The sequence below is a fragment of the Phaethon lepturus genome, unplaced genomic scaffold, assembly GCF_000687285.1.
Source record: "Phaethon lepturus isolate BGI_N335 unplaced genomic scaffold, ASM68728v1 scaffold9909, whole genome shotgun sequence".
NCBI lineage: Eukaryota > Metazoa > Chordata > Aves > Phaethontiformes > Phaethontidae > Phaethon > Phaethon lepturus.
Window position 1 is genome coordinate 30829 of NW_010562762.1, and position 14181 is coordinate 45009.

General features: G+C 36.3%; 1 protein-coding gene across 1 annotated transcript in view; it reads right to left on the reverse strand.

The window, feature by feature from the left end:
* SLC9A3 (solute carrier family 9, subfamily A (NHE3, cation proton antiporter 3), member 3) overlaps positions 1 to 10364 on the reverse strand; it is a 33407-nt gene extending 23043 nt beyond the window's left edge. The window contains exons 1-4 of the mRNA XM_010294390.1: positions 10277 to 10364; positions 7616 to 7918; positions 2364 to 2524; positions 204 to 282 (exon numbers count right to left, since the gene is read on the reverse strand). Of these exons, the coding sequence (XP_010292692.1) occupies positions 204 to 282; positions 2364 to 2524; positions 7616 to 7918; positions 10277 to 10364 (631 nt within the window). The remainder of the gene's footprint in view (positions 1 to 203; positions 283 to 2363; positions 2525 to 7615; positions 7919 to 10276) is intronic.
* Between the last annotated feature and the right edge of the window lie 3817 nt (positions 10365 to 14181).

Here is a 14181-nt window from a genome sequence, read left to right on the forward strand (position 1 = left end):
AAATCTGATTAAGTTTCCCAAATATTCAGGAAGATTCACTTTTTTAGTTTCTTAAGACATTAGTCTATGCCACAGGACTGTGGGAATATAAGTGACAAGGGAAAGGTCTGAAAAATCAGTTACTGGTAGCATAATAACAATATTTTGTTTAAAATTGTGTATATGTACATCAATGATGTGATACAGAATTCAATTCTACGCACCTATGCCTTTGACACATTCAATCCCAGTCACATTCTCTGGACCTATTGCAACAAAACTTTCGAACACGTTGTATAGCACCTGAAAAGAAAAGTAAGCAAACTTAATATTTGCTCCTGAATTAAGCCTATTAAAATATTCTCATGTATGGGCCCCAATATTATGAAATCTGAAATTACGTATGACTGAAGTAAATTCTGTGTGGAGGGAGATTTTGCAGATTTCTGAATTTTTCAAAATGAAAAAAATGCTTTTTTTTTGGAGAAAGAAGAAACACAAATTAAAAAAGAAAAAAACAACTTTCCATTTCTTACTTCAATATGATTTCTATCTATAAGAATAATTGTTAAATCTAGATGTGTTTTCTAAAGCACTCTTCACTCTAAGATCCAGGTAGTTGGCAGATTTATTGAATTGCCTATATAAGATAAATAAGACACTTAATACGATAATAATAAGATGTTAATAATAAGGTATTGGATTGAAATAGGTTGAATGTGTGTAAAATAAGATAAACAAGAAAGAGAATAAACTATAATAATTCTACTAAAGCTTTTAAAATAATTGACTAACAGTGATAGTGCTGAAAGCAAAGAATTCATGTTATCCATACCCCTGCCGAAAGAGGTTTGTATGAGCACAATTCTTGACACATGCCTGTCTAATCCATTTTTAATTCCTCCAGTGATGGAGGAGAACTTTACTATGGCTTTCTCAGCTTTCCCTGTTGTAGCTAAGCTTGTTAATTCTTATAATATTTATCCCAGTAATGGCATACAAGTTACTTTGTCCAGTAACAGTAGTCTTTTATATATTTACATTTAATGAATGCTACATCATCCAGTTTCTTCTGTCCTCCTGTCTTTTCTTTTTCAACGTAAGAACTGCAGTTGTTTCAAACTTTCTCATGGGCTGTGGTATTTGACTCTTGATCATGCTTACTCTTCTCTTCTGGATTTTCTTCAACAATCAAACTTTCTTTTATTTGTAGAGTGTTTGTATTCATTTCACAGTAAGAAAGTCTTCCTTCCTTCTGAAAGCCAGTGATGTTGATACTTGAGTTCATCAAGTATTTATTTTAATATTTGTTTCTGGTAATATCCCAAAAATACTAATGAGAGTGATATCTAAAGGCAACGAGGTTTCTCTAGAGGCCTTAATTGGCATTTTCAAGCTCATGTGAACAGTTAGGCTGCTGCCAGTGACTTTGCAGTGCCTTACTGCCTTGGATGCAAAAAATTACTGTCACTAAGCCTGGTGGACATGTCTTACTTTACTTTGGAGATATACAGGAGCAGGAATAGTTGATGATCCAAGAAGTAAATTGAAGCTCTATAGCAACTCCTTTCTGCCATAGCAGAAACCTTCCTGCCATAGGACTTCCTGGTCCCTGCCCACTAGCACTATACTACAAAACTATTGACTATTGTATTCTGAGAATACTTTTGTGTGAAAAGGAGTTTCAATAAAAATAAAAACATCAGTAGAAATTCAGGATTGTTGTAAATTTATTAAAGTATATTAAGGTTTTATTTTCTTTCTAAATAAGAAAAACCAGAAATTAACATGTTGACAAAAAAACCCAACCCAGATCAGAAACTTTCAAAAATGTCCCACAATTTTTCCCAAATTGGTTTTTCGTTATATATCTCTTTGATAAACATCTGACTGAAGTAAAAGAGAGGGAACAGGCATAAGCACTTTTGGCGAGTATTCTCTCTCTCACTATCTAGGTATGAGGTATTCATATAAATTATAGACATAACAGAAATATGCAGAATAGAGTATGTGCATTAAAAAACAACAGCAAAGAAAAGCTTTAAATCCCTGGAACTAATCTCAGTAAGTCATGAAAGAGCTACTTGAACAGCAAAGGTAAATAAAACATACACACCTGAAACTTCATTTTAAATGTTCTTATGCTCATCCAACCCAGGACTGCATATTTTTATGTGACTTATGGGCTCAAAATAGCTTTCATGCTCAAACATTTAATCTTTGCAACACATGGTTTTAAGCAAGACTGAGAACACTATGAGCTATGCTACACCAGCCCATGAGTAGATACACACAGATGATACAGTATTTCATTTAAGGGGAAAATACACTTCAGAAGAAATCCTCTAGAGTTTGGGTGACTTTGGGATATATAATTCACTTACCACAGTTACAGCATCATTCAGAAGCGATTCTCCAAAAACAATGATGAATAGAACTTCATTGACATGGACTTCTTCAAACACTGCCAGAACAGCTACAGGATCCACAGCGGCAATTAAGCTGCCAAACAAGAGGAAGTCCAGCAGTCCAGTATTCAGGTGGCCTTCAAAAATAAAGCAAACAAAGTATAAGCAGAATCAGCTCTGTATTATCTATAGTCATGACAGATTATGATATTACAGGTAATGTAAAATCCTTGAAAATAAGGGTCCTAAGGCATCGACTGGAAAGCATGGCACAGAAACTACTTCACAAGTTCTGCATTGTGTCACCTTGTATCCTACAAGGTTTGTTGGCTCCAGCATTGGCCCACGTGGATGAAAGTTGATTCTGGGAGCAGTACAGTCCTGTTCTTATGGCAAGGCACTTGAGAGAAGTATTTCCAGATCTAAACTGTCTTTCTACTTATGTGTGGTATAGTTTATCTAACTTGAATAAATTATCGCTTGGTAATAGAGAACTGACAAGATCGTGAGAGGAATATACCAGTAGTCCTGAAGTAAATGTTCCAAAATGCTTCATGCCACAGGTCAACTTTTACCACTAATAAGAACCACTACAGAGGGGCTTAACTGCACTCAGTGCAGTTAAACACCAATTGTGGCCTCCTTATTCAAGTAGACATTCATTGATAGGTGTAGTTAAGCCACTTGTTCCCAAATTATAATTCATGAAGCCACTGTTCAATTGTCCACAAGTGGACCATAAAAACAGATGAAAGACTAAAACATACCTCTACCCTTAGGAAACTTGGCAATTATTTCAAAAATTTTGGAACTATAAAACCCTGGTGACAAAGTAACCCAGTATTTATAGTACTTATTTAATTTTTTTAAATTTTCTTTTAATTATTAAGGTTATTTTGTTCATTTATGCAAACAGACTGAGACAAGCATCACTATCATTTTAAAAGTAAGAGAAAAGGGAGAGCCACAAAGATTGCTTTGCCCAGCTTCCTAAATATCTTGCAAAATTTACCCTCTTCATGCAACCAAGAGTGGTATCCCAGTCATTTTTTCTGGGGAACACATTTTTGAAAGGGTCGAGAACAGTAAAATTCGCTTTGTGTTCATTAATGGATGAAGGAGGAAGCAAGGTTCATTAAGACGTGATGAAGCCCAAAATTATATGAGGAAGAGCAAAGAAGGAATATGTTGAGAGTTCATTCATTAGAACACAGTGCAGAGGCCCATGCCCAAATTTAATGGACAGTTTTATCAGGCATTATTTCTATAGGCAAAGGAGTAATCCATCTGATTAACTGATTTGGAAGCATGAGTCAGACAATGGCAGTCAATAGCTGTAGCCGAAGGATCAACATTGCCTGTAAGGTACTTCCAGAACAACATGGCCACTCCTCTGACAAGAACTCTTATGAGATAATTTTTCAAACCCAGAATGTTTAGTGTTTGGAAGGTAATTGAAACAGTAACTAGATTCCAAGTGTTTTTGATACAAAATGGCATGGGCATATTTACTCAAGACAAGGACATTTACATGGGCAGCCAGAGACAGGAGTAGACACCACCCTGTTGTAGGCAGCAATGGCCAATAATCTGAGGGAGCTGCAGAAGTACATATTCTCTTAGCCACTGTCTGCTAATCAGAGCACCTACAATGTTTTCCATAAAGTGTATAGGGACCTTGGTAAGGCCCTGAAAACAGAAATTCATAGTTTGCACAGACATAAAACTGTATTTTCCAAAAAAGAAATAGTCTTGTTCACTTTTGGATGTATTGGGCTGTGAATGAGGACTGAATTCATCCATTTTAGTGTGAGAGAGGGGTTGAAGCAGTGAGCTGAAGTCTGTGCCAAAAATTCTGAGAACAGCCTTGAACCTGAATCTAAGTAATGGTTCCACCAAATGTTGTCCTTCTCTGCCATGCTTAAGGAAGGAACAAACCCAATGACAATAACTGTCAGATATCAGGGTACAATAGAACGTAAGCTTTTAAAATAAATTGGCTCACTGAGATTGCTTATCTTTTTTTATATGTTACCAATTATAATCATTGGTACATTCTTTGAAGACTTGCAATGCTAGCGAGCAAATATTTATGGAACAGTTAGGACACATCTATAATTCCTACAATGCAGTGTCAAGAGGCATAGGATGTCTAAATCAGACTTTTATTTAGACTAATTCCAAGTGATACATGACCATTGCTTCCTCCAGCCCTCCAGAGTCTGGAGTGACTAGCTGCCAGCAGTGACATCTGAGCAAGGTAAATTTACTGGGTGCAGTTTAAGACTCCTATACGTACTTGGAATGTTAGCACTATGACCTAGATTGTACAGGAATAAAACTTTTCTAAGCATTAGTCACAACCACAGTTATTCCACAGAGAGGTGCTGCATGTCTCAGTTCTCCAGCATATGGTGAAGAGTTAGGTGCAATCAACCAGAAAGGTTTAGGATTAGATACTTCTTCCCATTCTGTGAAAGAAGACTGGTATGGCTGTTACTTAATAGTTAAGGTGTTGATCTTTAAATTTCACTTCTAATGAAGGATTTATTTGTTATTATCACCATCTCTATGTTTCTTCTGCAATTTATAATATTTATAAGGATATTGAATGCAAAAAAAGAGCTGCTTTTGTGTTTATTTATATAGGAAATTATGTAATCCAGTTAGGATTATGGACTCTCATATTGATGGACAGTACTACAGGCCCATTCAGTGTTAAAGTTGGAAGTCATTTGGTTTTAGTTCATCTTAGTCTGTAGTGGATATACATTCCTACATATTACTTTTAGCATTATTCACTCCAATTTTACAAAAAGTGGAGTAGAAACAAAATATGCCATAGAACTTCAACCAGAGGTTGCTATGAACTCTTCCAGAAATTGAGTAACTCAGCATTCTCCTATCTTCAGCAAGTAAGTGACAACAGCAAAGCTTTTCACAAAGTGTGGCACTCGGATCTTGCTGACATCTTGGAGGTCACCACAATGTATTTAGTGGATTAGTAAGTACGTGTCATGTAGATATTTTAAAGAAGTCCTACTTAGCTTTGCTGGAGAATGACATAGTTTGAATCAGGGACAAGCTTCTCTAGCCTTTTCCATAGCTGAAATTAGAACTCTAGTAGGTTATAGTATGTCTTGGTGGTAAAGAAAGGTCCCCACAGTATGCCAATTAACACTCATTCTAAATATTTACATTTGCCAGGCATTTCAGTTTATTGTTTGTCTTTGTTAACATCCCTACTTTTAGCTTGTAGATATTGAACTGTGACCTGTGGTAAAGTTCTAGAACACACTGTCACTGAAAGATTTGCATAATGATAAAGCAGAACATGTACCTATCAAATCCAGCTTTTACAGTTAGTCGAGAATTTTTTATGGATTGGGAGGATAGAAAGAGATAAATGGATTTCTCATTTAAAATAAATTTTTTGGGAGTGTATTTGACTTTTCCATTTCACATGTCATAAAGAGGTCAATTTTTAAAAAGGCTTTTCTTTTAATGATTATCAACATTTTTTAAAAAGTAATTATTATTAATTTTATTTCCCAAGACAGGATGTTAATAAAACATTTTTGGTCATATTTTTTAAATTGTTCCAAGCAGCTTGGATAGTTAAAGAAAGAAATCTTTGTCCAATCTTTAATAATAGCAACATACCTTTGTCATCTTTTTTGTTCCTGAAAACCTATTTTTAACTATAAATGTGAAATTGTGCATGCAATATATTGTGCCTACAGGCTGAAATCACAGGAAAGATCTCACCTACCTATAAAAGTCAATAGTGTCTGCATCTGAGCTGTTACCTTTGTGTCTTCTAAAGAAAAATTGTTACTTATGAAATGTGAGTTATAGTAAGGTAAATACCTAAAACGTAAGCTAAATCTATCATAGATCTCTGTACTACAAACATCTACAGCTATATAAGATGAGTCTCATATGAATGAGTCTGTGGTCAAGTTCTTACAGACTGGGATTTTCAAACAAGGACAACGCATGTTTCCCTTAAAATGGGTAGAACAGATATCCCAATCTCATGCTCAGTGTCAAAGAATCCAGCCCCAAATTCTGCTGCTTCCCTGTGCTGGACAATGGGAGCAGTTTTTGAGGCTGGAAAAACTCTCCTATATTATCTTCCATAATAATCAGCTAATAATTTAGTCCTTCATCACAAAAATGTTCTCTGCAACATCTGCAACTTCTGACATTTGAGGCATTCTTTTTATCTGGACTGAAAAGGAAGTCTGTGGTAAATTGCTCTGAGCCAATTTTGCACCAGTGTGGTTAGAGAACAGCCCCATGACTAGCTCTTGAGCCTTTCGTACAACACAACATACCCCTTGTGGTCTTGGAGCCAGTCACTCGGTCCAGGATCTCAGCACTGGCTGCAAAGAACAGAGGAGCAGAGTGCCCAGGCACAGCAGCACACAACCTCTGTGCTCCTCTCAGCAGCGCTCAGATGTGCCCTGTACGTACTTCCTAGAACTCACTAACCTAAGAGAATTTTGTCCTGGAAGGACTCTTGAGCTTCTTCAGTACAGACACTAAAAAAGCGTAGATAGGATGCCTGTTTGAGAACACACACTATCCATGTACAATGTGAATTATTGTTCTTCAGGTGGCACTGCATAGCTTATGTGCATGCCACACCTGCTGAGGAGGTTAAGAATTGCTGTTCTGTGCCTCTTCTAGCAGCCCCATGCCCTTATATTATAGTGCAATTAAGACAGAGTGCATCTTACATGTGCTACTTGGCTCTGTAAGTCTTCAGTTACAATTTGCAGCCGCAGAAGACAAAATAGAGATGTGCCATGCATACATACCCACTCAGTAACCATTGCTTACTTAATATTAAAGCTGCCTGAAAGAAGACAGTTCCATTTCACAGTAACTTTGAAGGTTTCTATCACAGCAGAAAGAAACAAGCCCTTCAGAGTGTATTTTTGTTCAGATGTCCCTTAGAAGGATGAATCCTGAGTTTATCCTGAGAGTGTATGTGCACATTTAGAGCAGAGAAATATGAGAGACGCAGGCTCAAGTCCCTTTTGTCCTTGCTTCAGAGAAGATTTCTCAGATCATTCTTCAATTTGGTAAAACTACTACAAATTGCTCCCGTTAAAATGAGTTTTTTCTGCTGAAAAGAGTTGTTAAGTTGTAACGTATCACCCATCTAACAGCTGGCATACAGTAGCGTTCACAATTGTGTCTTCACAGATCAAACTTACCCATTATTCCTGTGCGATATACACCGTAGAGAGATAATCCAGTTGTGGCAGCATTCCAGACTGTCCCAATGACAGCGTACAAAAGGATGGAACCGAGATTTCCAAAGAACAATCTATTTGGCATAAAGTATCCAGCATCCAAAACAATGGGGGGCAGCAGGTAGAAGAAAAACACAGTTGGTGTAAGGGCGAAGGAGGCAATGTGATCTGCTGCCCACACAATGCCACCAAGGAAGAGACCAAGAACAATCAGCAGGGCGCTCTCCGGAACCACCCGAGTGACTTTGTGGGACAAGTGGAAAACTGCAAAGAAAGAGGAGAACAGTTTGTCAGAATTGGAATGGAGAAACAATTTAGCAACAACTGTTGTTATCTGGCAATGTTGACTTCACACAAACTTCCTCCTTTCATTGTTATTAGACCCAAAATCATGCATGGAATACATGGGATACAGACAGTGTCAGAACCCAGCCACTTATAAAATAAAATACTATTTTCAGATTTTATCCAGCATATTTCAACTTATATGAAACCAATATTCCATGACATTTATTTCCTTTCTGGGATTATCTTCTCCATACAAGATCTATTTAGGGGAAGATGGTGTTCTGTGCAAAGCAGTAAAAGAAACGCTAGAAGTGCTGAAAATGTATGACTTTATGTATCTAAAAAATACACATCTGACCTCCCAACATTTGTCTTTAAAAATGATCAGCATACTAGCAGGTTTATTGGAGGATGGGAGAAAAATGCTGAAATAAGAATGAGTTTCAATTTTTTAATTTATGAAAAATGTTCTATGTCAATGTAGCCTGCAACAGGAGCAGAATGGAGCTGATATCATGGGAGATCCCTTTTGGGCCTTGTCTTCAAAATCTCCCTAGATAAGGATTTCAGTTAATTCAGAGGCTTTCTGCAGGAACAAGGGTTTTCGTAGTGTGTTCTTCATATATAGATGTATTTGTGGGAAATGGTTCTGCAACAGGCTACTTTCTTTTGTATAAACAGTGTCATAAGATCTGTATCTTAGAGTAGCATGTCAAATCTATTAATAAAGATGAACAGTATATGGTATCTATTATAGAAAAACATATAATGGTATGGTGTGGTAAGACTATTAAACTAGCCAATAATTAGAGGGAGAGAAAATTAGAGAGCGCCACGAGTGCTAAAGAGACAGAAAGATGGCAAGGCCAAGACAGGAAAAATAGACTGTTCAAGATGACAGAAGAGCAAATAAATGCAAATATGTGTGCAACTTATATTTATAGTGCACTTGTTAGGTATCAGAAAAAAAGAAAAAAAACAGAGAGAGCAGAGAGAAGTCAAGTCTACAAAGAAAGATGGAACATGAAAAAAGAGGTGGCAAAGGTGTTTGATAATAAGGAAGCACAGGTGTGCTAATTTACTTTCTTGGGATTTCTGTGAGCTTTTTCCTTCAGTTTATCTTAAATATTGATGTGTCCCAGGTGGTCTAAACCCTGGCATTTTGTGATACTGATGCAATAAATGTGATTTTACTTACATAGCTTTGTGTTGAAAATGTGAGTTTCGTTTTAGGAAGAAAATTCCACTAAAAGCCACTGAGTTTCTCCAGGTTTGAGCATCAGCCTAGAATTGTGTCGAAGCTTTTACAAGGCTAATGCAAATTAGCTCAAAATGAGTTTGGACCAGAAGCCATCATGAAGAATTCCAGCCTTTTAAGGTATAGTGGAAGAATCTTTCCCATGACTAGGCAGAGTTCTTAGACCAGGTTACTTTACTGAAAGACCATTGTTTTTTGTCCCAGCCAAGTATTTGTCCAGGTCAAACATTTACTAGTTACCTTTTAGAGCGTTTTAAGAGCCCCATTGCTGAACTGCCTTCATCTTGCCTACATCTACACAGGCTATGTTAGAAGCATCACCCATCATTACAGTAGCCCCACAACAAGATGGTTCCTACTGGTCGTATAACCTCCATGGCCTCATCAGAATAGAAAACACAAAAGGAAAAATTACAACAGCCAACCTATACCAACAACGAGCATGAACATAGATGTCTCTAGAGTGTTTGCAGACAAGACTTGAAAACTAAGCCATGCTAAAACATAGCTTCAGAGTGGGATTAATACAACAGCAGTCACACATGAAAGCAAACTGATTCAGTGAAGTTGGCTAAACCATACCAGTTTCCTATATCATCTGTGTCATGTAATCGATAGCTGAATAACAGTTCACAGAAACAAACGCTGTTGTTTTCCCAGTTAGTTCCCCCTCTTTATGATAAAATCCCTTGGGCTTGCATTAAAAAAAAGAGAAGAAATTAAATAAAGAAAAACAAACAAGCTACTATTCCATGTGTATAAATTGTAGCATTTAACTTCTCAAAAGTCTTTCCTACTGGTCATTCTTGATTCCTTGGATTTCCAGTCAGTGAATTATCAACTAATTTATCACCTCACAGAGTAGGGATTATCTCCTTATCCCTGAAAATGAATGTTGCTGAGCTAGTCTTACTAACCCAAGTGTGTTTTTCCTACTCTTATGTTTGCAGATAAGCCATGACTAGAAGAAGTTAAAGTTAAAAATTTAAAAAAAAACCTGTGAAGACTTTTCAGAACTAGACATCTGGTAAAAACCCAATGTCCAGCTGAAAATTCATATTCTGTAGAATTCTCACCTTTACAGCCAAAACCAGTTTCTCCCATAGAGTGCTGGGAAGCCAGCCTGATTTTGGGAATAACACTGTCTCCTCCTAGAAGTTGCATGTTCCCAGGGAATCAGCTACCTCATATCTGTCTGTGTTCCCTTTAACTCCAATCGACTGATTATCTGTACCAGATTTTAATACTATCAGCAATAAATTCTTCTACTCTGTTAGTTTAGGAATGCAGGCTGTAGACAGGAAAGGTATTGCATGAAACGGGGGTCTAGAGAAGTCTCTTCTCTTTTTTGCATTTCGCCCAAGCAAAACCTGAACACTAGACCGTATTAGTTTTAAGGTAACTGCCTAGCTAACTCTGCAGGCAGATAGCACTCAATATGATTAGCAGAATCCTAGTGTCTGTAAACACAGAGATATGTAAAAGGAAAATACCACAACTGATGAAATTCAATGAAATAGCTTTAGACTAAGATGTAATTAGAACTTGGATCGATGTTTGATTTCATATTTGCACTTACAGTGATTGTTTTGGTTTTTTTTTCTGGCTATGTGCATAAAATATATTTAATCAAGTTTGTGCTTTACAAGTATTTACTACATTTATAGAAATTGATAGAGATAGATTAATTCTAAATTGACTCCTTAATTTTTTTTAACAATTTATTATCCTGAGGTTACGTCCCTAATACATTCTGAGTGTGTTACAAACTGACATAACAACAGTACATTAATTTCATAAAGTTTGCCTTTACTTGCTTGGGAGAGATCCAGAAATAGTCCCACAAAATTAATTATGTCCCCACAACAAAGTAGAAGAATTGGAAGCTTTAATTACATCTAAATGTCTAGCATGACCAGGTATTTCACCTGACTGATGAGTAAAACACAATCCAGCAATAATGGACAAGGACTTTAGTTTGATTCTGTTGTGAAAGAAATTACAAATATCAGGAAGGATAGCATGCAGTGCTGCACAGATAAATTACTCTGTGAGGGACTTAGAGGTGAAATTAAGTCTATTTTCACTGCTGTTAATAATGAAAAGTACATTAATATATTTTAATGAGGAGAGGGAAAGAGCAAAGAGAGAAAAATTGTAGCCAGTCCATGGCATAAAAGAAATAACAATGCACAGATCAATCTTGTGATCTATAATTTTTAACATTTATCATTTACAATTCATCTACATAAGTCTAGACACAGTAGTAGTGAAAAAGTTAAACATATGCCTTCCATCCAGTACATGGCAAACCTGGCTTGAAAATGAGTTGGACTGGCTAGTGGATAAACCGTGTTTCAATTCAAGCTGAGCATTGCTGAATTAGAAGCTTTCTACAAAGTTAAGAACAATTACATAATATAAACTTCCTGGAAATTTTTTCTGGCACTTCCTTTGAGATCCAAGAAAAGGGACTGTGACATTTAACATATCTGATGAGAAAGACAAAACAATTAGCAAACTATGATTTGATGGCTGGAACCAGTTTCTTTTGACTCAAAGAAAGAAATATACTTGAAGAAGCAAGTTCTTTTTTATCACCTTTTAAAAACATATTAATTTAGATTAAATCCTTCAGTGGAATTTACAGCATTCAGTGAACTATCTGTTGCTTTCTAAGGCCGTCTGAGACTGCTTTGCAAGAAGTGATTCAACAGAATAATCTTTTTCTCATTCATTAAATGAAATTTAGACAGAAAGGACCGGTTAAATAGCAAGAATAATAAAAGAATAATAAAGAAGAGACAATGTACAATTCACGCTCAAGTCACTTAATATTTGTAGACACACAGAAAGTTTTCTGAAGTAGGTTTCTCCCACATTTCTTTCCAAATTCTCTAACAGCACCTGTTTTTAAAGAGTACTGACTTTTGCTTATGAAGCGAAAGATTTCAATGATTGACTTAGTTCTAAAATTTTGTGCTTTGTTTCCAGCTGAAATGAACAATTCAAGATAGATTTGCCACATTTTGAAAATACAACACTGCGAAAGTAAAAATCTGAAACTATCTATTTAATATACTGTTAAATGTGAGGATTTATATGGACATTTCAGCACTATCTCAAGTGACTAATAACATTTCCATTAACTTTGTTAGCATAAAATCAAGGCCCTGAAAACACTGAAATAATATTTTCAGCTAATATCACTGTCCCAGTCAATCACAAAACCTACTGCATGTGCACAGTATGCAACATGTCATCCAGAAAAATCAAGAACTGACTTATAATAATGCTAGTAATTATTTGCTGAAGTTTCTTTTTTTGGATAAAATCTAAGGAATCACAGAATAATTTAGATTACTAAAAGATTTTCAACCTCTTTTTTTCAGACTTATCATTTCCATAGTTCCCACGAAAACATAGATATGAATTTGCAAACATTCCTTAGCTCCTCCTACCTCACAGGTGTGGGGTCTACCATATGCATTTTTGCTAGTGGGTCAAATATCTACTGATAGTATGCTATTAGTTTACTTTTCAGTTTTGACTTTTTATTTTCACTTGTAAAGATTAAGTTATATTAAATTAAGCCATGAGTGCTTATAATTCGAGTTCCAAGTCTTGATTCTCTGTAACTGGTGAGACCCCTTGCCATTGACCAGAGAGCAAAATGCTGCTAACTTTTCTTCATGATTCTTTATGTTTACTTTACAGAGATGCAAATAATAGTTATCTCCAAGGCAGTATATAATTAGGTTCCTGTAACGGCACAACATAGAAGCTACTTAAGAGAAGGCATTAATAAATTCCACAAAAGAATATTCTGCCCAAAGGGAAATCTTGCTTGTAAACGTCTTCCAGCAGCTGGACTCTGACTGGCAAGAATTAAATTTTTGTTTCTTATCTAGCTGTTCATGTTCTTCTCAGCATTATAGAGGGGGAATTCTACTTAAAAACTCTTTAATTCTACCCTTTCTTAAGTATTTTTTGTATTCATATTGTCTTCTGCAGATATACTTTTTAAAAAATCATAAATCTGAAATATATTCCAATAGCACACATGGAAAAAATCTGCTTTACCTTGCCTATATAATAGCTCAAAGTATAATCAAATACCAGTTTGTGAACTAAATTGATAAAGTGTAGCTGGGCAATCATGCAGTCCAAAAGCCTCAGGAATGTCCCAGTCCACTCCTATTTCTGTTGGTCTACTAGGGAATGGTCTAAAATATAATATGCAGCATACATTTTCAAGAAGGGATCATTTTGGTTCCACCATCCCCAAAAAGCATGCACCCCTGGCCACTGCCTTGCTCCATACCTCCGCACATTAGTTGCGGCCAGTTAGTGGATCACAGCTCAGACTAACTATGAGTTATGGCATCTGCCACACCAAGAAAGAAGCAGCAGTGCTGTAGGAATGTGTGATATGGCCTACACAAGCCCTAGGGCAGAGATTGCAACATTCATGGTGTAGGAACTGTGTGTAGATGCTTGGGCAGGGACAATTGTGTATTTTCTATCATTTTCCCCGTTTTTTATCTGCAAACTCCTTTAAAAGGTTCTTTTAGATTCTTAGTGTTTGACAATTTTTTCTCATTAAGCTGTATATGTAGGACATTCAGATACCCCAACCTCCCCAACACCGTTAGATGAAGCTGAACAATCACAGTTTTGAAATTACTTTTAACTCTTGGTTTACTAGCAGTCTCATAGATTCCTGATCTTTATTGGCTGCCTGTAGTGTTCACTGTGGTCCTCCCATGCTACCAAGGGCATCGTATGTCCATTTCACACTGCACATAACCTCGTCTCGACTAACAGTGGGTGTTTCTTAAACAATGGACAGTACAAACTCCTTAGGAAAGTTCACTGTTGCAATTGTTTAGAAAATTACTTAACAACGACGATTAGTGTTTCTCTTTTTTTTCTTTTTTCTTTTAAGGAAGGTTAGCTCTCTTCCACTCTTCAGTCACCT